The sequence below is a fragment of the Perognathus longimembris genome, chromosome 11 (assembly GCF_023159225.1).
Source record: "Perognathus longimembris pacificus isolate PPM17 chromosome 11, ASM2315922v1, whole genome shotgun sequence".
NCBI classification, from domain to species: Eukaryota; Metazoa; Chordata; class Mammalia; order Rodentia; family Heteromyidae; genus Perognathus; species Perognathus longimembris.
Window position 1 is genome coordinate 54,607,396 of NC_063171.1, and position 24,793 is coordinate 54,632,188.

Genomic DNA, 24,793 nt, shown 5'->3' on the forward strand with positions numbered 1-24,793 from the left:
ATATTGCATGTTTTCCCATCCACCTTCCAGCAGTACAATACCATGACCATCGCCACATACGTAACCTCTTCCACTCATCTTGGAAATAGTGCCTTTGAAAATTATTTCTGGGGTAATTTAGATTTAAGGGCAAAAACGACACTTTTTCTTAGAACAATAAGAACAGTTTCAACGAAGGATAAATTGCTGCTTTCCACTGTAGTTCCAAGGTCCTTTCACAGCCTAGATTTTGGACATTTGCCACCACCCACCACATCCTCAGGGCACGACCATACAACCATACATTGACAAGTCGGCTCACCTTTCAGGAAGGAGTGGGTGCCAGAGCTGAAGTTAGCTATGAGATTAACATCTGTAAATTCTTGTCTTTATACAAAACAGCATTATGGATATTCCAAATCCTGTTAGTTGATATGTAGAGATGAGAAACCTGTTTTTCTCCCTTCCTCCTCTAACCCCACAGTACTGAATTCTCCAAATTGGTTTAGACCACACAGGCAGCCCTCAGATGATACATAGATTAAAGTTCAATAATTCACTTCATTCCTTGGTGTGAGGTTTCCTATGAAAGCATTATTTTCATGAGATATTTTCTCTGGTGAGTCAACTCAAAATACCGTGTAATTACATTGTTAAGAAAATATGGAACAATGCTGCAAATGAGTAAATCAGAAAAGGGAGGCATTGAGATTGGTTTGGGAAGAGGAGAGGAGGGATAAAAGAGTAATAAAGGGGTGAGTCTGATCAGGGAACACTGCATGCATATACAGACATATTAAAATGAAACCTTGTACAACGAATTGATGGTAATAAAATGTGGAAAAATAGGGAAAGGAATGCATCTGAATAGGACAAAATAGTAGATACATATTTATATATGTATATACATATATTTTGAAAGTTGATCTATTTTTTAAAAGATTTATTTGGAGAAAAACTAATAGGTAAATAAAACACTTGCAGGGGCTTCAAAGAGGTCTGAGTATTATTGACAACAGCTGACTTTCTTTTTACTGTATTTTCATTTTGAAGACTAAAGAAACCAAGTCTTAGGCTGGAGGGTTGCTCAAGGGGTAGAGCACCTTCCTAGCAAACCTAAGGCCCTGTATTCTAATATCAGTACTGGCAGTCAAAACAGAACAGAACAAAGACAAAGACATAAAAAGAAACCAGTCCTTTATTTTTGTCTAGTTTTGCATGGAAATACATCTTTGATTTTTCTTGATACAAAAAAATTCCCCTAGCTCTGCACTCACCTTTGTCTAGCATTTTATTACTACTGCTGCTGCTGCTACTGTTATTAGTAGTAGGGTAACTGTTCAAGCAAGAGAATGAAACAGAGAGGAAGTAGGTTTTCTAAAAACAGCCTATCAAAACATAGCTGAGGTATGGAGGAAGTGGCTGAGGTGAGTCTGAAATAGACTAAGGCAAGGAGATGAGTTGATTTTGCAAGGAGAAAGGGGCGGAGGGATGGTAGGCTTGAAAGGAGAAAGGGGTGGAGGGATGGCAGGCTTGCCCGTGACTTCTCTGAGGGGACACAAAGGGGACCACTAAATGCTCAGTTCCAGCCATCATGTGTCTAGCCCATATTGCATACCATGGCTTGGGGTTCACAAACACAAGGAACCAAAAAAAAAAATAGAATCAGCTTTACCTACAATTCAACCTAACAAGACTTATTTTCACTAATTAAAGATTAAAACATTTTTTTCCAGATCTTTTCAAATGTTCTCTGCCCAATCCAGTAATTTTTTGGAAGTCAAATATTAATATCTCTGTCTCAGTTTATTTATCATTTTCTTTTCATTCTTTATATTCTATAGCTCCTGTATGTAGTACCTACTGTGTAGCAGAAGATGTTTTGTTTTTGTGATGGACCTTTAATGTGAAAGTGTGGATCTGGGGAATGTGTGTGTGTGTGTGTGTGTGTGTGTGTGTGTGTGTGTGTGTGTATAGTGCGTATGTGGGAAGTTTGAAGGGCATTTCCTCCTAGCCTTTTGAGATACTTGGCCTGTGTGATGTGCAAGAAATGGTTAATGGTTTAGCAATGCTGATATCTTTTATGGAAGTGTAACACCTTCTTTCTACTTGGATGTAGGTCTACTTTGAATAATCAGTACATGTAGAGCCAGCTGTAGCAGAAGAGAGTAATACAGATTTCAGGTTGTACCTTTCTTTCTCCATTTTTTTCTAGCTACTATAGATTTAAGATTACGCCAGCTTGGACATATAGGTGAAGAAAACCCATAGGGTGGTTCTGAGACAGAAGAGTTCTTAGATAGCCTTACGGGACAGAACTATAATACAGTCCTGAGCTGTCTACCCTGAGCTGTTTCATGGGAGCCAAAGAAATTTAGATTTGCTTGAGGCATTGGAAACTTGAATTTTTGTAATAGTAGCTAAAGTGTGTTCTAATAGTCCATGATGGAGAGAGTGGGGACTAATCAATCTAACCGGATACTACATTTTCAAGAAGTTTGATCAGGGCTGGGGATATAGCCTAGTGGCAAGAGTGCCTGCCTCGGATACACGAGGCCCTAGGTTCGATTCCCCAGCACCACATATACAGAAAACGGCCAGAAGCGGCCGCTGTGGCTCAAGTGGCAGAGTGCTAGCCTTGAGCGGGAAGAAGCCAGGGACAGTGCTCAGGCCCTGAGTCCAAGGCCCAGGACTGGCCAAAAAAAAAAAAAAAAAAAAAAGAAGTTTGATCAGTAGGTGCTAAAAAAAATGTGCTGAATTATAGATGGACATGCACTATAAGAAGGTGGCCAGAAGCCTCTATTTTGCCTCTGTTGATACCAAAGAAATAGCGGAACCTTTAAAGAATATATAATTTTCATTTAATTAATGCAACACCTGAAAATGCATTGAGAATAATAATGGCCACTGTAACTTCCTTAAAAACTTGATTCATTCCCTAGAAGAAATGATTAAATGCCATCCCAATACTCTTTTGCTGACATTAGTTAATATTTAATATCCTGTGTGTTAGTAGAGTTCAGGTTTTAAGAAGGCAGGATTAATGAACATGTTCACTGACTGTTTAAAAGAATACACCATGGAACACAGAATTATTCTTTAGTTAGGAAGAGAATGCAATGTGCCTATATTTTGCAAGTTCACAGACATGCTTCAAAGAAAAAGGGCTGAACTCTAAGTTATACTGACAACAGGTACCAGGGATAGTAATCTACCTAAATTTCCATGTCCCAGAGCTCATGGAAATGACCAAGTGTCATGTCATAGCTGTAGATGACATATGGGAAACTAAAGTTATTAATTTTCTTTTCTCTCTCTGTGTGTCTCTGTCTCTCTGTCTCACTCTCTCTCTCTTTCAAGGCTAGCACTCTACCACTTGAGCCACAGTGCCACTTCTGGCTTTTAGTGTTTATGTGGTACTGAGGAATCAAAGCCAGGGCTTCATGCATGCTAGGCAAGCACTCTATCACTAAGCCACAGTCCCAGCCATTATCAAATTTTTATTAGGCATTTGGGCTTCAACAAGAATTCTTATTCTTTCCAACTACATGTAGATTGAATATGTTATAAAAGTTAAATTCTCCAACAGAAAGGGAAACATCCTTTGCCTAGAGTACATGTAATATTTAATCAACCGAAATCATTAAAGCCACTTACGCCACGACTGTGAGGGTTTGGGCCAATGCCCTGGATGGGTTGGGGATGTGCCCAGCACCCTCCCACTCAGTATGCATCTGGAAGCTCTCCCTTCCTTTCAGTGCAGAGAATCTGTGGCTGGGGAGCCGGGGGCGGGGGGTGAGGCATCTGTGTTGGCTGGGAAGCACAGGGATGCATATCAATCACTCTGTTTGGCGGGTAGCAAAAAACACACTACCCCTTTATGAAGTCACTGTGCTGGGAACTCTTTACCGCATGGATGGTGTTAGTACTTTCAGTAAGAAGTGCTATTTGCAAAGAACTTCATTCTTTAAAGTCTTCTAGGTCATTTTTTTTTTTTTTTTTTACATTGCTAGGGACTACATTTAGATAGCAGATTCTGATGTGCTGTTTGGATCGTTCAACCACATCGTTCTGATTCATCAACAGAGTTATGTAGAACTTTCCTCCTGGATGCATGATGAAATAGGCCAAAGAATCTCCCAAGCTAGAAACTCTCTGACTTTTTTTTCCCCCCACTGGTGACATTCCACTTTAAATTGGTGATTATCCACTTTATCAGGAATAATCACCTTACACAGATCTCTTCATGAATATTTCTCTGTACATGTTTCCTACCTTCCTACCCTACCTAATTGGTTGTTTAAATTGGACCATCAATGGAGAATACCCCCAATGAATTCTTTTTATTTTTTAATTGTTTGGGACTGACCCAGGACTTCATCATGCATGCTAGGCAAGTCGTCTACCTTCAAACCACATTCCCAATCCCCATCTTTGTTTTTTCTTTCACTATTGATTTTGTTCATTTCATTTTGTCCTAGTTAGGCCAGTTATTAAATGTTGGTAAATCATTTCAATTTTCATATCTACTTTTGTCTCCATTAACATCATCAACATATGGCTCTTCGGTGATGAAGGAAGCAAAGCCTTGTTTACCTCTTGTGACCAGATCTCCATTTGGAAGGCCAGGAGACTCAGTAACCCCAGCAGCCTCTTCTGTGTTCCTTTCATTGTCTGTTGATCACAGATTATCAGGTTTCCCTAGGGACACCCTGAAAGACTGCTTTCTCACTGTCACTTTTAGGGATGTTGTAGCCCACTTACTTTTTTGACTCCTTTTTCTTCATGACTCACTCATTCTTAGCAGTATCTCTTTCTGTCCATATGCACGCCCCGCTGAGTTTACATACCCAGGTCTTTCTTTTATTGGTATATCTGCCTCTCTGTATGTATTGGCTACTCATCTTTTGCTTAGTATCACTGTGAGCATTTCAGCTTCAAGTTTATACAGTGTTATCAGTATTAAGGACAACAATCGAATGTCTCCTTTCATGGATTTAGCTTATTTAAGGTTACTGATTTGCGTTCCCATTCTCTGGATGCCAATGGATAGATATTTATGTTCACCACACATTTTTTTTTTTTTTACTCCTGTCTTCCACACAGATCCCTGTCCCACTCACCAGCCATTGAAGAGACGACAGCAATGCTTCCATTGCTCTGCTTCAGCATGGGCAAGGCGGCTACGGTGAGGGTCACATAACTGAAAAAGTTGACCTCCATGCTTTTCCGCACATGGGAGATATCGTCATGAAAAAGAGTCATTGTCGAGCTGGTGATGTGGTTGAGGATGAGCATGTCTAGTCCCCCTGCAAGAGATGGCTATGTTGAGGGAAATCATCTGGGGTTGGTACCTTTCCCTTCCCCCTACCAAATTCTTTGTGGTGACTTTTAAAGGCAAAGTCCAGAGAAGGGAAGCAGAGGAACAGTCTTACCCATGAGCTTTCCTGCTTTGGCAACAAATTGTTCTGCAAACGTCATGTCTTCCATGGTGCCAGCAATGTAGTGTGCTGAGGCTGCGCCAAGTTCCAGGCAGTGGGATACCACCTGCAGACACACAACACGGAGGGCATCAGTCCTGCTTTGTAGACGTCTCCATTTTTTTCTTTTTGTTTTTTGTTTTTTGTTTTTTTGCCAGTCCTGGGGCTTGAACTCGGGGCCTGAGCACTGTCCCTGGCTTCTTTTTGCTCAAGGCTAGCACTCTACCACTTGAGCCACAGCGCCACTTCCGGTTTTTTCTATACATGTGGTGTTGAGGAATTGAACCCAGGGCTTCATGTATAGGAGGCGAGCACTTTAACCACTGGGCCATATTCCCAGTCCCCTGCTTTGTAGACTTCTATGTGCCCTTTGGAGTCATTGGGGCTGAAATGAGAGTTTGCTCACAGCTCTGTTTGGATAAGAAATGCTGTGTGTGTGTGTGTGTGTGTGTGTGTGTGTGTGTGTGTGTGTGTGTGTGTGTGTGCTGGTACCAGGCTAGTGCTTTACCACTTGGTTAATTGGAGATAAGTGTCTCACAGACTTTCCTGCCTGGACTGGCTTTGAATTGCAACCCTCAGGTCTCATGCTCCTGAGTAGCTAGGATTACAGGTATGAGTCACTGGCACCCAGTTGTCAGTCTGTGTGGATTTCCAATTGTATTTTCATAATCATTGCCTTCTGTCTGGAGTATTTTGTTTGGAAACATAATGGAGTTTAAACAGATAAAATAATATCTATGCTGTGGTTTTAAGTCCACAATTTACGGGGTTTGTGAATAAATGTTCCTGAATGCATTGTAGGTGTGGGTACTTGTTATTATGCCCGAAGTTCTGGGATTGTGAGTGTTAGAACATCCGTGGACTTGTGAATCTAGGAGAGAATATTTGCTTGAGAGTCTATGCGAGTGTGAAGACATGTATTCATGAGTAGGTACTGGAATTTCAGTATCTGAACATAAGTCTCCATGGATAAATGTTGGTGAATAGGTGTGAAGCAGAATGACTATACAGCATGTGTGGGCATACACACAGTAGAGAGGTGTAGGGATCAATATTTCTATATTCCTATGAATATGTAAACCTGGATATGAAAGTATATAATTGACAGGAAGTGAGAGAGACACAGATAGAAAGACAGAGGGAGACTGGTTCTGTGTCTGTGTAAGTATATATAAGAACATTAGTGGGCAGAGAAGCCTCACCTTTTGTAGAGTTTCTTCTGACCTTGCTGTCACCACCACATGGGCCCCCATTCTTGCTAGATGATAAGCCATTTCTCTTCCAATCCCTTTGCTGGCCCCTGTCACAATCACTTTCTTTCCTTGGAGCATCTCTGGAAAACCAGAAAAGGAAGTGAGAACCATCCTTGAAGGGGCAGCAACATTTCTTCTCCTCTCAGGACATGGGCAGCCTCATTTTACTTTCCATCTCTAAAGGTTAGGAACCTAGACCACTTTGTCTTAAACTTTAAATCACTGAAAAGTAATTCAAGTCATTCATAAACATGTTCTAAAGTGGGTTTTTGGCCTGGTTAGTCAAAAACCCAAGCCTTCCCACTGTCGTTTCTCAAAATATCCATGTGCAGTGATCATAACAAAAAGGTCAGAAAGGCCATGGTTCAGCTAAAATGCTTGCATTTCAGACAATTCTGAACTCATCTAATTTTACGCAATTGAAAAGGAAATTTTAAAAAGCAATCAAAAGACACGTGTTTGTAGGAGTCCAGGGGTTTTCTCTCACTTCTACTTAGTCATCTAATCCATGGTCCATTTTTTTTTCTTACCTCCCAGACTCTCCATTAAACCCAGTTCTTTGGTTGATTGTGAATTTGAGTATTATCTTCATTTTTGTCAATTTGAAATTGATTTCCATTAAGGATGCCAAGTAAAGCATAGCTTATTTGGCAAGATTTTGGCAGCATGATTACCGCTCTTCATACCTCTCCTGCCCATATTTTGTGGATAGCATGGAGGACAAAGGTGCAGATTCTCCTCACCTCGCCTCCTCCCCTTTGACAACTAAGGATCATGAACATATCTTGATCCTTAGGAACACTCTTGCAACCTTGTGTTTTCTAAACCTATTCCTCCAAAATTAAACATATCGGTACTTACCTGGTCTGAATTCTTCCTTTTCAGAGTAGTAGTAGAAGGCCAAGAAGAGCACCAGGATGGAGAGCACATATTTGTTCACAAAAGCCATCAGACAGGGAACTGGCCCAAGGAGTCCTGTAGGACACACAGAGAGAACCTACTGAGCTTTCCACAACCTCCTAGGCAGGCAGCAGCCTCTGAATTGTGACATCAGGGACGGGGGAGGCTGGAGTAGTCTCAAGGCAGTGCTAGCCAATTTCCCTGTCAGAGCAGCGATTGGCTTTGGGTGGGATCCCATTCGTCCCTGGCAGCCTGCGTGGTGGATTTCATAATGGACAATGTTTACTCCATTTCATTGAGCAAGAGGAGACTTCCAGATGGCCAAGCTCATGACTGTACAGGAGTGGATTCCTGAGCATCTATTCCCCGACATCTCTGTCTTGACACCGTTTACGCCAGGGATCAATGGCCTTTCAAAAGTGGTTTTTCAAAGGGAGAAAGGGGGGGGGGTTGAGAGAGAGAGAGGGGAGAGAGAGAGAGAGAGAGAGAGAGAGAGAGAGAGAGAGAGAGAGAGAGAGAGAGAGAGAGAAGAGAATGTGGGGTTTCTGGAGAAATGTGAGTAATAGCAAAGAGAGCCAAATTCGAGCCAAATCTCACTCTCAGCCCCACCCCCCAGTCGGAAGCAATTAAAAATAACAGCACAAAACAGCAAAATAAACTCAAGGGAAAAAAGAAGTGCACATCTTGGGAGATAAAAATAAGTAAAAGAAAACAAGCCCTATAAGCCTCACACTCAAGTTCAATGCAATGTATTACAACATCAAAGGGAAATTACAATCTAGCCAGAACCCAGATGGCGGGAAACCCAAGACCATTTCAAGACTCTCAGGCAAGTGCAACGGAACGTACACTTATTACTTTAACAGGGAATAAAGAAGAAGTAATGAGTGCCAAAAAAAAAAAAAAAAAAGCACGAGCTATTAAACTGGGTCATGTAAATGCTATGGAGAGACAAGAACCATGGAAAAGATGCTGGGATAAAGGGATCCAGTGCAGAAGGAAAGAATATAGTGTGGGATGGATTCCCATGACCCAGGTAAGAATGGATTTAGTAATGATAAAAGGGCCAAGATAAAGAATCTCCTAGTAACTTATTATCAGAGACAATATAGAGATAACTACCACAGTATGTCTATATTAAGATTTCTGTAGGGTATACTCTTAGGAGAGGAGCACAAAGACTCAATGCCTATGTGCATCTGGTCATATAAAATAATATAAATAAAAAAAGGTTTCTTTAAGGTATAATCTCCAAAGAAGGAATTTAAGATGTGCCATTGTTAAATTGTTCAACTTAAAACCCGCTAGCCTAATCGTGACAATTACCCTGTCACCAAGCAAATCTTCACTTCTGCAAGTTACTCATAATAGAGCATGGAAGAAACATTAAAAATGTGACAAGAAGAATAAGTTCTTTAGAGGAATGATGAAGTTGGGGATGGAGGGAGAACTGGAATTTACACAGAGCTAAGAGGAATTGAATTATGATCCTATGTACAATATCTGGAAACATTCAGTGAATTTTTAATTCAGAGTAACAGAAAATAATTTAAGACCCAGAGGAGCTGAAACTATTTGTCAACAAAGGCTCCCAGCTGTGAGGTTCTCTTCCAGAAAACAATGACGATTTGAGAACAGTGAGAGCTAGCTAGAACTGAAGGCTCAAGGGGGACACACACAGGAAAAAGATCAAAGCCAAGTGAAAATTAGATTACATACTGTCTGAACTACCAGATACATTTGTATAATTTTATAAAAGACTTTATGCTACCAACTCACATTACAAACCAAATTTCATTTTCATCCTTACAGGAAGAAAGTATAAAGTTTATTTTCTTAATCCTACACTATTAATAGTGAAATTATAGGAAGTCAGATGGAGTTTTGCTTTAAAATATCATGATACTGAAATAATAAAAGATGGGCAGAATAGGGAAGTTTATTGTCTACCAAGAAAAGAAGTAAAGAACCACCATGCTTCGCCTTGAAGAACTTTTGCATGCATGTTTTATGTGTTGATATTAATCCATTAGAAATTGAGGCTGAGTATTTTTAAAATTCAATAATACATAAGCATACCTTCCATTAGCAGTCAAAGCAATGACATTATCACACATCCTGAAGCCTCTGGAAAAGTTAAATAATGTCTTAGTATGATTATGGAAATAGTTTGACCTTTCAAAGTCCCAAAAGGGTCTTAGGGACCATACTTTGACTATATTATGCAATAAACTCAGAATTTACTGCATGCCTGTATTTGCACGGCTGGTTCTCTCATTAGCTTGTAAGCTCCTGGAGAAGATAGGTTATTCCTTCTCATCTCTGCCTGTGGGCATTGCCCCCAGTCTTGTTCTAGAATAGGCATTCAATAAACTTGAGCTGTTTTAATTTAGTTTTTGAGATTCTGTAGCAGTAAGAAATTCGCCACCCTCCTGGTGCCTGATTTAATCTAGGGAAATCACTAGGATTCAGCATTCTTGTCAGAATGGATCAAAGCCATCTCCCCCCTCACCCCACCGCTCTTCCCAAACTTTTCACCAAATTAAAACAAAACAACAACAAAAAAGTAAAAAAAAAATAGGGAATGTGATGCTTTCACTAGCATTTGTTTTGAGTCACATTTCCCCTATTCAGCAAATGTGTGTGTGTGTGTGTGTGTGTGTGTGTGTGTGTGTGTGTGTGTGTGTGTGCCTGTGTGTTTCCATGTCTCTACTGGGGCTTCAACTCAGAGCCCTAAACTTGCTGAATTTCCTCGTTCAAGGCTGGTTTTCTACCACCTGAGTTACACTTCCACTTCTGACTTTTTCCTGGTTAACTGGCTATAAGTCTTGGAGATTTTTCTTCCCCAGGCTGGCTTCAAACTATGACTCTCAGATCTCAGCCTCTTTTTTTTTTCTTGCCAGTCCTGGGGCTGGAACTCAGGGCCTGAGCACTGTCCTTGGCTTCTTTTTGCTCAAGGCTAGCACTCTACCACGTGAGCCACAGCGCCACTTCTGGCCTTTTCTATATATGTGGTGCTGGGGAATTGAACCTAGGGCTTCACGTATACGAGGCAAGCACTCTTGCCACTAGGCCATATCCCCAGCCCAGATCTCAGACTCTTATTAGCCAAGATTACATGTATGAACCACCTGACTCCTCGTTCCAACAAACTTTTTCTAGCAAGGGTGCTAGTTGTGGGCTCCGCTCCCTGTTACTTCTCTTTTGTCATGCAGTGGTCACCGACATTCTAGAGCAGGCTGTCTTGAACACATCCTAATAGCTTGCAAATACCCAGAGAGTGAACACCTCCAGCAGCAGGTGCAGGTCAGAGCTCTGTCAGGAACTCTCATTTAATCATTCTCACCAGAATAAATGGGCCCAAACCAAATGGCCAGGTGAGAAGCACATAGGCCACAAAGGAGCCAAGGGTCCGTGAGGGATGGGCCAGAAAGGAGACAGCAAAAAATGCAAGGGGGGGGGGGCTGTGTGTGTGTGTGTGCGCGTGCACGCATGTGCACGTGAAAGAGAGAGAACGAATCATTTCCATGCATTTGGCACAAAATGTAGACCATGAAAAGAAATGCCTGTCATTTCAGAGGCAGCAGCTGGAGCTCTTTTCATGACTGTGTAGTGGCTTTGTTTCGGAAAGCGGTCTTTTTCTTTTGGAAATGAATCCTGCTGGGAGCATAGTCACTGACCTCAGAGTAAAAGGTGCAGGTTTAGACACTGTACCTTGCCCCGCTTGGGGAATGGCTCCAATATGTTGAAACTGGAAAGGTGTTTCGTGTTATATCAGAATGTAAACAAAACCAAATTTCTCTTTCTTACCACCCTGTCCTTGCCCAGTGTTCTTTAGATCTGATTTCAGGAAGTCACAAATCTGTACCATAGCTTCCCAAAATCTGTTTGCCAAGACAGAGAAAAAAATGATCATTTTATATCCTCTTTCCAGTAATAGTTCGTCTCCTCCTCCCCTTCCTCCCTTTCTCCCGCTCCTCATATATCCTGAGGGGAGAAGCTTGTCAGTCCTTCTGTATAATCTGATATCCGAATGCACAGACTGGCTTGCTTTCACCTGGTGGATCTCAGGTCTGGAAGGGAGGGTGGAGGTGGGATGAACTGTCCTGTGTTTCCTGTGCTATCCTACTTGGCGTGGGTAGCCTGTGGCAGGACCGCTGGTGATTAGATTCCCGGGATCTCTTTGCATGGGAGAGCCATAAGCCTCATGATCTTGGTCTGATTCCTTGTCCCACTACCATAGTGGGACCTAGGTGAGATTGGGGATGCAGTTTTTCAGGCTTTTCCTTTGGCTTAGCTTCCAAAGAGAACCCATGTCTTGGTATGGAGGAGAGAGAGGCCACGTTGAAAAAAAAGGTTTACTGAAAAAAAAGAAGACCCCTTGGAAAGTTTAGTGAAACACAAACAGCACGCAGTTGCTTGAGGACGAGCCCCCCTGTGAGTGAGAGAGCGTACAAGTGAGAGCTTGCCTTCCTGCACACGCTGCACACACAGCAAAGGCCCAGCCAGAGCTTTTCCGTCGTTGCTCGGCTCCACTTTCAGGAAGCACATCAAAGCAGCGTTGACGGCCAGCTGAGTGGCCTCAGGTGTCAGTGGCACCAGCAGTAGATGCACCCGTCCAGCACTGTGGTGAAGGTAGATTCTTTCACATTAGGGTGAATGTTCCAGGCCAATGAGGAAGGATGTGAGGGGACACTTAGCCTTTCTGTCCCCCTCTGGTGGGAAACAGAGTTGCCAGATTTAACAAACAGCACTATTGGATATCCAGTTCAATTTGAATCTCAGCTAAACAATGAATACTTTTAAAGGATCTCTCTTCCCTCTCTTAACCATTGAAATAGACATTCGACTGAAACATTAGTCATTGTGGATTTGAAAGCCACATTTCACTGGTTGTGTTTTACTTGGCAACCTTGGAAATGACATAGGGCTTTGGAAACTCTGAGAAGTTCAGCCTTAGGTGTGGACAAAGTACCATGGATCATGGCCACTAATAAGCCATCTTGCCTACCTTTGCTATAGTGAGGTCCAACAGCCTGGCTACAAACAGCCCCCCAAAAGGCCCTCAGCTGGAAAAGAGGAAAAGGTTACATAGCACATGGTGGTTGAGTGGAAGATTCATTTACTGATACTTATTTAGTTAGGCACTTGCCAGGGGGGTCAGATACTATAAATGAAAAAGCAAGGGGAATTCTTTCCAGGTTGTAGAAGCAGACAGGATGGAAACAAATATATGTGACGTGTCACCTCCGCATGGTTGGAAGTCTCCAGAGAGGTGGGAATGTAAAAGAGGAAACAGCCCATCCCATGTGTGGGATGAAGAAAAAAGAGGCTAATCTTGATCTGTATTGAAATATGAGCAAGAATGCTCCAGGCAAATGCGGAAGAGTAAGTGATCAAGAGAAGAGCTGGGCTCCGGCGGTGAGGGGTGGGGGGGGTGGTTTGGAAACTTTGCTTGTGAACATCCCCTGCAGAGGAAGCTTCCTGAGAAAGCAGAAGACAGTGTGAAAGAGAATGACAGGTTTGGGAAACTGCAAAGAGCACCAAGTGGCTCATGAGTAGTGGGGTTACAGGGAAAAGTCCATAAGGCCATGGATTTGAGGGTCTTCAGTAGCCATTACTAGATTTTCTCACTCTGCTCATTTATTTCTAGTTGTGAAGTCTCAGAAGTCTGTGGCTTCTCCATCCTCGTCCCAGAATGCACTTGTCCACTGATTCTTTGCAGGCCCTCCCTCCTCGCCCTCATGCATAGTCTGCACTCTTCAGGTTTATTAGTCCAGTCTACTCCCTTCATCAGCACCGTCTGTAATCCGTAGCCTTGTATCCAGCTTGCCCTAGAGCTATGCCCACCTAGATTTTTCTACCATGCCTTTTCTCTCTTTGCTTCTGTTTCTAACTCCCTGGCCCCTAAGTAGCCTTTGCCACTTTTATACTCCCTTCCCTTGACCTTGGGCAGTTCATTTTCACTGGGGCTTCTTCCCACTTCTTGGACTGCTCTTTGGTGTTCTTTGTAGATTATGCTTCCTTTTTTGGTTTGGGCTGATTAATCTTTATCCTCCCTCTTTTCCTCTCTATTTCCTCTAGGTAATCTCTCTCATCCTCATGCCTTCAGTACTGTTTCTACACTAAATCCTCACCATCTCTCTTTCTGGGGCAGCATTTTATCCTAGCTTTAGGTAGTACAGCCAACTGTTTACTCAACCTCTCCTTTTGAATATTTCAAATTCAACATGCCAAACTAATTTGATTATTTTTATCTTCAATAAAGTATACTTTCTATGCCAGAAAATTACCTCATTTCAAATGTTCAGTAATTTTTAATAAATTTACAAATTTATTAAAATTTATAAGATACCTTATACCCATTTATACTCATTCTCTAATCCCATTCCTGGTCCCAAATGATTAATAATCCTCTTGCCACTATAAGATTGCCTTTTCTGTACATTTCATAATGATGAGTCCACCATTAGAATGAGTGTGTGTGTGTGTGTGTGTGTGTATGTGTGTGTGTCTCTTGCCAGTCCTGGAATTCTGGGCCTGGGTGTGGTGCTGTCCCTGAACTTCTTTTGCTCAAAGTTAGTGCTCTACCACTTGAACCACAGTGCTACTTCTGGCTTTTTCTGAGTCATTTATTGGTGATAAGGGTCTCACAGACTTTACTGCCTGGGCTGGCCTTGAACTGAGATCCTTAGATTTCAGCCTCCTGAGTAGCTAGGATTACAGGTATGAGTTCATTATTACAGGTGCCCAGCTCATTATGATATTTTTGTCTTTGAGTTTTCCACTTAGCATGTGTTTGAAGTTCTTCCACACAGTAGCATGGCATGATACTTTATTCTTTCATTACTGCCAAACCATGTACCCTTGTATGACTCTACCCCTTTCTGTTTTTGCATTCACTGGTTTACTGTTATTTATTTATTTATTTTTTGGCCAGTCCTGGGCCTTGGACTCAGGGCCTGAGCACCTTCCCTGGCTTCTTCCCGCTCAAGGCTAGCACTCCGCCACCCGAGCCACAGCACCCCCTCCGGCCGTTCTCCATATATGTGGTGCTGGAGAATCGAACCGAGAGCTTCATGTGTAGGAGGCAAGTGCTCTTGCCACTAGGCCATATTCCCAGCCTACTGTTATTTTTAATTGTCCACTTTCTGTGGAATAATGAATAGCATGGCTACGAACATTGGCATGGAAGTCTATGTGGACATATGTTTTTATTCTCTTGGGTTTATATTCAGAAGTGGTACTCTGGGTTACATGATAAATTCATATGTAACTTTTTGAGAACTGTCAAATTGTTTTCTAGTGATTTTCTTATTTTTATTTGCTATTTCCTAATGACCTCTATTTCAGTGAGTGCTTTTAACCACCACCAGTGAGTACTTTTCTACACCTCCCTTTCCATGTCTTTTTTTTTTTTTTTTGGCCAGTCCTGGGCCTTAGACTCAGGGGCTGAGCACTGTCCCTGGCCTCTTCTTGCTCAAGACTAGCACTCTGCCACTTGAGCCACAGCGCCCCCTCTGGCCGTTTCCCATATATGTGGTGCTGGGGAATCGAACTGAGAGCTTCATGTGTAGGAGGCAAGCACTCTTGCCACTAGGCCATACTCCCAGCCCTCTTTCCATGTCTTTATGTTCCATTAATCACTAACTCTCATCAGTGTGCCCCCAAAGTATCTCTAGAACCATTTCTGCATCCTTATCCACACTGTGACTATGTTCATCATTGTAACTTTGTTCATCTATGTCACCTTCTCCAAACCATTTATTTTTAAGAAAAAAATGGTCATGCAATATTTAGTATAAACAAGAGAACACAGGAAAGCATAAACCATTTATGAAGCTTAAGAACACAATGGGGACATGTGGCTCACTCCTGTAATCATAGCTGCTCAGGAGGCTGAGATCAGAGAATCATGGTTCAAAACCAGCCCAGACAGGAAAGTCTTATCTCCAGTTAACCACTAGAAAACTGGAAGTGGTGCTGTGGATCAAAGTGGTAGAGAGGTAGCCTTGAGCAACAGAGCTCAGGGACAGTGCCCAAGCCAGGAGTTCAAGCCCCATGACCAAACAAACAAAAACAATGGAAGCCTTTCAGGGCCACCATCCAAATCAAGACATGGATGTTGCTAGTGGCATTCCCTGTGGATTCCAGTCTTGCCCATTTCCTCACAGTGTGGATGACCAGTACAGTTCTCATTTTAAAGGATTCAGAAGTTCCCTATTGTTCTTAGGATAAAGTCTCAAGTTCCTAGTTCCGTTTTGTAAGTGCTTCATGATCTTTGAAGCTCTCTTAGCAATACCTGTGTGGTATACAGCAATACCTGTGCCTTGTCTTGCCTGGGCAAAATGCTTGCAGGGCTGGACACTTCTCTTTCTATGCCATTCATCCTGTTTCCTTCCCATTAGCTCCATCTTTCCCATTAGCCATGGCTCAGGGAAGACAGAGGACTGGCCCATCTTCTTGCCAGATTATCTCCTGCTAGCTCCTACTGGTACACAGTAGGTGCTTAGTAAGCATCTTATGAGTGCTACTGAATGATGTGTCCTCAAAATACCTAGATGGTAGACATCCAGTAGATATTCAAAGTTTAGGGGAGAAGCCTAGGCTAGAGAGAGAACTTTGGGGAAATGAACCTATGCAAGTTAAGGCATTTCTGAGTTGGAAGTTAGAGAGAGAGAACATTTAGAAAGTCTGTGTCTGTGGCAGACATTGCTAGGCTGAGCCTGTTCTCAGCTTGTGGGAAAAATCCCATAATATAGAGTATGAGGACAGAACTTCTGGAAAGTCATGATTTATGGAGTCCAATTCCAGACAACATGGCACAGAGCTCTGGAAAAGGAGCCTATGACTGACAATGGACTGAGGAAAGAGAGTGTGGCTGTTGAACCCTTGGCTTCTGCTCCTAAATTCACGAAGTTATTTTGGTATCACTTGTTTCCCTCTTTTCAATTTTTGGAAGGCAGATCAATGTGGCTTTCCCATCGACCCATAAATCTTGGGGGAGGGTGAAGAAAAGAAGGAGGGGAGTTAAATTCCTTAAGTGCTGCCTCCCCCTGTCTTGGCCATTGTGTGGGGCTCTCATTTTCCCTTTCTGCCTTATAACACTGCTTCCCAATATCCACATCCCTTATGAGGCAGGAGAGTCTTTCCCACATTTTAATTTCCCCTTTTCTGTCTGATGGGAGGGTTGATTAAGTTTGAGAGCTTGGCCACAGCCCTGAAGAATGACCTAATAGGGAGGGGAACGAATTTCTGGGTTTAGGATGCTGAGAGTTTAAATAGCTTCTGCCAGGAGAGGGAGCCCTAGGAACAAAAAGGAAGCTCAGACTGCAGCAGTTTATGGCCAGAGACCAGGATATATGTTGTCAGTAGTCTAGAGGGACTGATGGGTTAAGATAAAGGAGAATGCGGGAGGGAGGGAGGATAGACTCATAATACACTGATATATATCCAGAAATAGTTACATAAAATCCATATTACCAGACTCCTGGACTGGACCCTTTTTTCACACTCAGACTAGCTTTAGTTGTAATTCCCAAACCTCACTAACTTACTGGGGAGGGACTCATGTTGGATTCTCAGCCTCCATCAACGCCTTTGGAGTCATTAAGGGTGGGTCCCAGGAAGCTGTATTTTCACAAACCCCTTGAGGAAGGGTCTCTACTCAGCCCAACTACAGTCAGCATTCCAGGCCTTCTGCTAGACCCCTTCCTTTGTTCTCTTCCTTGTAAAAATCCAGCGAAATCAGCCCAAACTCATGATCAGTTCACCTTTGATAGCAAGTCAGTTTCTTCATCCTCCGGCATCCTCAGGTAATACCCGGTCACCTTGGCAGTGTTCAGCAAGAATCCTGTTAGGTCAGTTTGGTTTAAATCCCTCCCTCTCCTTACTCTTACTCTTAATGTTTCCTCTTAGTAATTTTCCACCCACCAATCATCATCTTGCAATTTGGCTATAGGTTCTTACTTGTTTGTGCAGTTTTACAATCTGAGCCTGGTTTTACTCTGCAGTCTCTCTTGGCCTGTAGCAATAATCCACAATAAAATCAGTTCCATTTTAACCACTATCTAGCTCTGGGGATCATTTATTTATATGTAATTTTTATTTTATTTGTTTACATTCCTCAAGTGATTCTGAAGTAACCTGTGGGCAGACCAGAGAACTTCTGTATTAGGTAGCTAGGCAAATACCTTAGCCAGACCTTGTTGAGGCTTAAGTAAATGGTTGCAGTCATTAGCTTGCTGGCTGCTAGTAGAATGAAGCTCTTGGGAGATTACCGTGTTATGACTGAGCCATTTAAAAACCTCATTTGTCTGTCAATATAAATACATGGAGAAGATTGTAAAAGCCACATGATAGCCAAAGGCAAAAAATAAATAACTTTTGCTCTTTCCTTCCCCATGGCCTACTTTTGTTCAAAATTTAATTTGTTTGTTATTATCTTTAAGTACTTGTTATTATCTTTAAGTACTTGTACATAGCAGTTGCCACGAACACTGTCCCTGGCTTCCTTTTGCTCAAGGCTAGCACTTGCCACTTGAGCCACAGCGCCACTTCTGGCCGTTTTCTGTATATGTGGTGCTGGGGAATTGAACCCAGGGCCTCATGTATATGAGGCAAGCTCTCTTGCCACTAGGCCATATCCCCAGCTCATGGCAGTTACTTTTAAACTCTTTATTTTCCCCCCCAGGAATCAACTCCATATTTGTTAAAGGATATGCTTTCACTATTAGTCCTTGGTTTTTCAATTTGAGAAAGTTATTGATTTTTTTTAATTAAGGAGATCCTCCGTTATTCGTGCAGTATCACAATTTTAGTGAAGTCATTACTCGATATCAATATTTTTATGATCCATTTGCAGCTGAATGGTGTAGTTTACCTCGATTGCATTTCTGTTCTTCATTTTCTCTTGAGAGTTAATACTCATCTCCATTTTTATTTATTTGCTTTTATAGTTGTTCATGTTCTTCAAACTCTCTGACTAGAGCAAGAAATTCAAATAAATTGGTTATGTTGACTGCATAATCTGTCAATTCCTTTTTTATTTGGGGAGAGGGGATGGGAGGCATACTGGATTTAACCTCAAGGTCTTCTGCTTGCTTAAGGAAGTGCCCTACCATACTTCTTCTCCCCCCCTTTTTTTTTTTGCTTTACTTTGTTTTTCAGGTAGAGTCTTATAATTCTGCCCAGGGCTAGCCTCGGACTGTGATTTTCCTACATGTGTAAGTGGGATTACAGGTGTGGGCTACCACGCTTTGCTTGTTTTTTTTTTTTTTTTGTTTTTTGTTTTTGGTCATGGGGGCTTGAACTCTGGGCCTGGGTGCTGTCCCTAAGCTCTTTTGCTCAAGGCTAGCGTTCTACCACTTTGTGCCACAGTGCCACTTCCAGTTTTCTGGTGGTTAATTGGAAATAAGAGTCCGATGGACTTTCTTGCCCTGGCTGGCTTTGAACCATGATTCTCAGATATCAGTTTCTTGAATAGCTAGGATTACAGGCATAAGCCGCTAGTGCCCAGCTTTCTTTGCTTGTTTTATGAGATAGTCTTAAGTACTAATTATTTTTGCCTGGACTGGCTTAAACTTCCATTCTCTCATTTCTGCCTCTTCCATAGCTGAGATTACAGATATGTCTGTTTTCTTTCCTTATTTTTCATTTAATTGGAGACATCTCTTTTGGAGTTGTCTTGCTTCTCTTCCAACTAGGAGCTCTGTAGGCTGTTGCTCCTATTTTTCTTTTTCTTGTACTTCCTTGTCAATAGTAGAGAATTTTTTTGAGACTTAGGGTGCAGGAGTATTATTTTACAATTTAAACATCTTTATGTGGAAATCAATCTATCTGACCTTGATACATACAAAGCAGTGTGGCAGTTCTGGTCGCCCATATCTGCTTGTCCTTATTTTCCCTTCCCCTTGATTGTTTTTGGCTGGGTAAGAATTTCTAAAGTGAAGATTATTTTCTCCCCAAATTGCAAGATGGTTTTGTATTGCCTTTCAGTGTCTAGCTTCCTGTGTTGATACTGAGAAGTCAAAATGCCTTTTGGATTTCGAATCCTTGGTTTATGAACTGTTTTTCTTTCTGGAACTTTTCAGATTAAAAACAAAAGATCCTGGGGTTCTACCATTTCCATTAACAATCTGCTTTGATGAAAGCCTTTCTTCTTTCTGTTTTTGGAGGAATTATTTCCCTTCCTTTTCATTTTCTCAGTGCTGTCTTTTGGGATTTCTTACTAGAAGATATCAGGGCTTCTTGACTGCTTACCTTTTTTTTTTTTTTTTTTTCCTTTTTGGTCTTATTTTTTTTTCATGTTTTTCTTTCCTGTCCTACTTTTTTGGGGAATTCCATAATTTTATCTTCCAAGGCTTCATTATAATTTTCAAATTTCCAGTTGTATTTTTAGATGAAAGAGCTGGTTTTTTTTTGGCTTTGTGGTCTTAATGCATGCATACCCTAACTCCCCTTATGTCTGTGAAGACAATGATATTGCCATGGCTGGTAATGGATTCCTACTTGGTGAATTACCTCTACTGGGTCTTTAATATCAAAGCCTTCCATCCCATCTCAATGATTCTTATACTCAGCCTGTTTGCTGTTGGAGAGCCTCATTGGGAGACCTCTATCTTTCTGGGTTTGTTAGGGTTTTTTTTTTTTTTTCTCTCTCTTTTGTTGGGTTCTTTTGCAGGGATGACTTCTTAATTCTTTCGCCTGCTCTGGGCTTGGGTAAGGTGGGTGGAGAGGGGTTATAAGCTAAGCTGTTCTTGTTCTGGGAGCTGAGCCAGAAAAAGGGGCTGGAGAATCTCATCTTTCAGTATGAAGGCTTTCTGTCCCATGGTTTCTAACGCTGCACACAACCCAACCCTCTATGCCTGCTGTCTCTGAGCCTGGTAGCTCTATCAATTTATCCCCCAGATACTAGTTTTCTTCCCTTAGATGGAAAGGAAGTATGGAGGGCAAGTGTGTCCTCCTACTTTTCCTCCTATCTCTCTCATTGTTTTCTGAGGCTCTTATACCTGGAGCCTTCTGGGGTCCTGACTTCTTGTAAACCTCCCATCATAAGTGATTGCAGTTCAGAGGTCTCAGGTTTGCTAAATCACTTATCACTTGTCCATCCATTTTATATCTTCAAAGATGGTGTTGACATTTCTCAACTGCTGTTCTTTAAGACACCCTGTTCTTATCTCATCATGTTCTGTTCTCATTGTCCTTGTGCTTTATAGCATGAGAATGCTTCTACTGTAACCCGTGTACTTTTTAAGGAAACATAAATTAGTATCTTCTTTCAAGGTGCCACATATAACCTTGGATAGACTTGTAGGAGGGGCCCACTGGTTTTAAGCAGAGAGAAGGTTCTAATAGTGACATCTTTTGTTTCCTCCTCCCAAGTTACCCAAGAATGAGATTTTACTGAATCATTTTAAGGGAAGAAAAGGAGAGGAAATATTTCCTTTGTTTATTCATCCAGTTTTCTTAAAATGTTTGAGCCTAATAATGATTTGAACCTGTGCAAAGTGCTGGGATATGAAAATGGAGTGATATGTGGGCTCTGTCTTCAATAATATTTATAGTCAGTAGGCAAGAAAGTCGAAGCTGCATATAATGTGACAATATAACACAGTGGGAGTATACATGGAGTGCTATAGAAACAAGATGTGACCCAGATCTGCCCAGGGTAGCAGGAAAGGCTCCTGGGCAGAGATGGCTCTCGAGCTAAGTTTGGAAGGCTAAGTGAGACTTGTAGAGATGAGATTGGGGTAAGACAGCCCAAGCAGATAGAACTGCACATAGTCAAGTAGTCAAGAAATCACATGGCATGTCAGAGGAACCTTTCATTGAAAGGGCTAGAGCCTTAGTTAGAGAGGGGGCTGAATAAGTCTGTAACTGTCCTTTAGTTATAAATATCCATTAGTCCAGAGGGTGAACCTGAGCCTCCCAACAAGAAATCCAGAATGAATAAGATCTTATTCCCTCTGTAAATTTGAGCAAACTTAAAAATGTTGTGGGTGCTGGGAATATGGCCTAGTGGTAGAGTGCTTGTCTTGTGTGCATGAAGCCTGGGCTCAATTCTATATGAACAGAAAAAGCTGAAAGTGGCACTGTGGCTCAAGTGGTTGAGTGTTAGTCTTGAGCAAAAAGAATCCAGGGACAGTGCTTAGGCCCTGAGTTCAAGCCCCAGGACTGGCAATATATATTTATATTTATACACACACACACACACACACACACACACACACACACATTGTATAAAATGAAGATCGCCAGGTGTCAGTGGCTCATACTTATAATCCTAGCTACCCAGGAGGCTGAGATTGGAGGATCGTGGTTTGAAGGCGTCTCAGGCAGGAAACTCAATGAGCTTTTTCTTTTTTTTTGGTCTCTTTTTTGGTACTGGGGATTGAACCAGCAAAGCAAGCACTTTACCACTGAGCTACATCCCAGCCCCCAAGGCTTCGATGAGCTCTTAGCTCTAATAAATTGCTGAGAAAAATCCAGAAGTGGTGATGTGGCTCAAGTGGTAGAGCACCAGTCTTGAGCACAAAGATGCTTGGGAATAGTGCTCAGGCCCAGAGTTCAAGTCCTGGGGCTGAAGAGAGAGAGAGAGAGAGAGAGAGAGAGAGAGAGAGAGGGAGAGAGAGAGAGAGAGAGAGGGAGAGAGAGAGAGGGAGGGAGGAAGGAGGAGGAGGAGGAGGAGGAGGAGGAGGAAGGAAGGAGGTAAGGAGGGAGGGAGGGACAGAAAGAGAGACAGGGAGGGAGGGAAGGAGGGAGAGAGAGAGGATAATATGAAGATTATAGAAAGATAAGGATCACTGATAGATATTGAAAAGTATTCTAATTCTCTCATGACCAGTATGCCTTAGATCCTTCACCTACGGGGTAACTAGAAAGAAAATCTTTCCTGCTGTTTCTGCCAGGCAAAGTTACTTGAACATCTTTTAATCAAATATCCCGTTCCATCAGCAGATGAAGTGTTTATGAGCTCTTGGGCACTAAGGGTACTCTTGTGTAAATTTGGGTGATTTCTTGATAGGACCCTGGGTCCAGAGAGCTGGGATTCAGGCTCCCCGCCATTGATATGGATGTGATGGTGGGTAAGGCCCTCCCCTTGTCTTGGCTTTGATTTCCTCACCTGGCAAACAAGAGGAATTAAATTAGATTTGTTCCAGCTCAGAAATTGAATGCAAGGAGATTTTAGCTGTACTGGAATGAGTATTAAGAAAGAGCTAGGATTTAGGGATTTTATTTTCATACCATACTATAGTGGGGAAAGCAATTCCTTTAAAATCTTGGCAAACAAGCTGGAGCAAGATCATTCCATTTTCCCTTACTTCTCCCACCCTCCTTTGAGCTTCTAATTCACTCATACAAATCCCAGAAACACATACACACACACATATCCCAAAACAAAACACACACAAAAAGTACAAACCAAACCAAAAACCCACTTCAAGTGTATCCCTCTGATCGTGTTAAGCTTTATTGGAAAAGCTGAGGGAACATGATTCTTAAAGCCAACATTAGTGAAAACACAGCATCCCCATCTATAGATGTTTTCTGAAGCATGAGTCTAGCTATTTTAATCTCTTCAAGTGATTGGATCAGTAAACCACAATCCTCTGGATGATTCTCTCTATTGATGGCAAGTGAGGGTTGGGGTAAGCAGTGAGTGTGGGGAATGGCATTTCCTTTTCCTGCCAGGGTTTTTCTAATTTGCTGCCCTGGGGTAAAAAAAAAAAGTGTTTTGGACTTCTCTCTGAACAGGCTCTTTTCAGTGTAGAAGGTCAATATCTTGAGCTGCCAGGATGGGCTGGGATGAAGGAAAAGGTACTAGTACATCAAGAATTTGGAAGGACAAACGAGGCCTCTGTGGCCCAGGCAACAAGGAAGACTTCTTGTGATAAAAACCAACCATCATCCCCTGCGCTCTACATTTCAGTGTTAATAATATGAAATCAGCCGATGATTAGCTATGACTTGCAGATATCAGCTCTTACAGCAATTCCCAAGACACAGCCTAGCGTTTCTATCTGTCATCGGTTTAGAGCCAAGGCTTAAAATTAAAACAGCAGCATCAACAAGAAACCCGCTTATGACCTGCAATCATTTTATGATTCAAAAAGAACTTTGGACTTGCAGAATTTCTTTTTGGACTAACTTTGTAACATTTTTTCTCCAGTCCCCAAATGATGAGACTGTGCTCAGTGCCAGTAACTGGTGCCTGCTGCCATCTGTATCTTATCACATCTTCCCTCCTACACAGCTGAAAGCTCATTGGCCATTCCTTTCCTTCTTTTTTTGACCAGCATTTGACATTGAAATTTCTTTTCATCCCATCCCTCCTGTTTATTTTAATAGGATCGTTTTTCTAAAAGTGGTTCTATTTGACCTACTATGTTCTACACCCAAATACCAATGATGACACTATTATATATGCCATTTTGAAAAGTCTTACCTTGAGATTCCAAACAGGTTTGAATTCTTTTTTTATTGATCTCCTCTTCCCTTTGCTCCTCTTCCCTCTTTCCCTCCTCTGCTTTTCTTTCTGTTTCATCTCTCTCCTCCTTTGTGGTTTCCCCCTCTTTGGGGAGGGGCAGGATTTCCGGCTCTGAAGTTGGTTGGTTTCTGGGAGGAGTCAGAAGACCTGATTTGGGACTGAAACCAGCTGGTCTGCCACCTGATACAAGTAGGTGAAACCCAGGCCAAGGAAGAAGGCCCTTATGCTAGGGCCCAGCTGGCAGCCAGGAGGCGCCTGTGCAGGAAACCCCAAGGGGAAACCAAAGTGGGCCAGTCCTGGGCATCAGGCATCAGGACTGCCCAAAGGACAGTGGTCTCCCAGATAGCCCAGGATGGGAAGACTTAGAAGTTGTCCCGGAGACATAGTCATTGCTATTGTTAGCTCTAAACGTCGAGGGGAGCATACCAAGCAGAGCCCTTGTCACACACTTAGCAGGTGCTCACTCTGACTCTTGGCTTTGCCTCAAAAGAAGTTACTGAAACAAGAACTGGGTTTGGGCAGCGTTTCCTTCCCTACAAGCAGAGACTCTTAGAATTCCAGATTTTCCAATTATAAACTTGTCAGTGAAACCCATGACTTTCAAATCCTTGTGGCAATCACAGCAGCAAGGGAATGGAGTGGACAGTGATGACGGAAGGGCAAACGTCTGCAGTGGGACCACAGGCGGTAAG

At 42.2% G+C, this 24,793-nt stretch overlaps 1 protein-coding gene across 1 annotated transcript in view; it reads right to left on the bottom strand.

Moving 5' to 3' along the window:
- Hsd11b1 (hydroxysteroid 11-beta dehydrogenase 1) overlaps positions 1-24,191 on the bottom strand; it is a 53,515-nt gene extending 29,324 nt beyond the window's left edge. The window contains exons 1-5 of the mRNA XM_048357758.1: positions 24,060-24,191; positions 7,574-7,687; positions 6,662-6,792; positions 5,415-5,526; positions 5,103-5,288 (exon numbers count right to left, since the gene is read on the bottom strand). Of these exons, the coding sequence (XP_048213715.1) occupies positions 5,103-5,288; positions 5,415-5,526; positions 6,662-6,792; positions 7,574-7,661 (517 nt within the window). The 5' untranslated portion in view covers positions 7,662-7,687; positions 24,060-24,191. The remainder of the gene's footprint in view (positions 1-5,102; positions 5,289-5,414; positions 5,527-6,661; positions 6,793-7,573; positions 7,688-24,059) is intronic.
- Between the last annotated feature and the right edge of the window lie 602 nt (positions 24,192-24,793).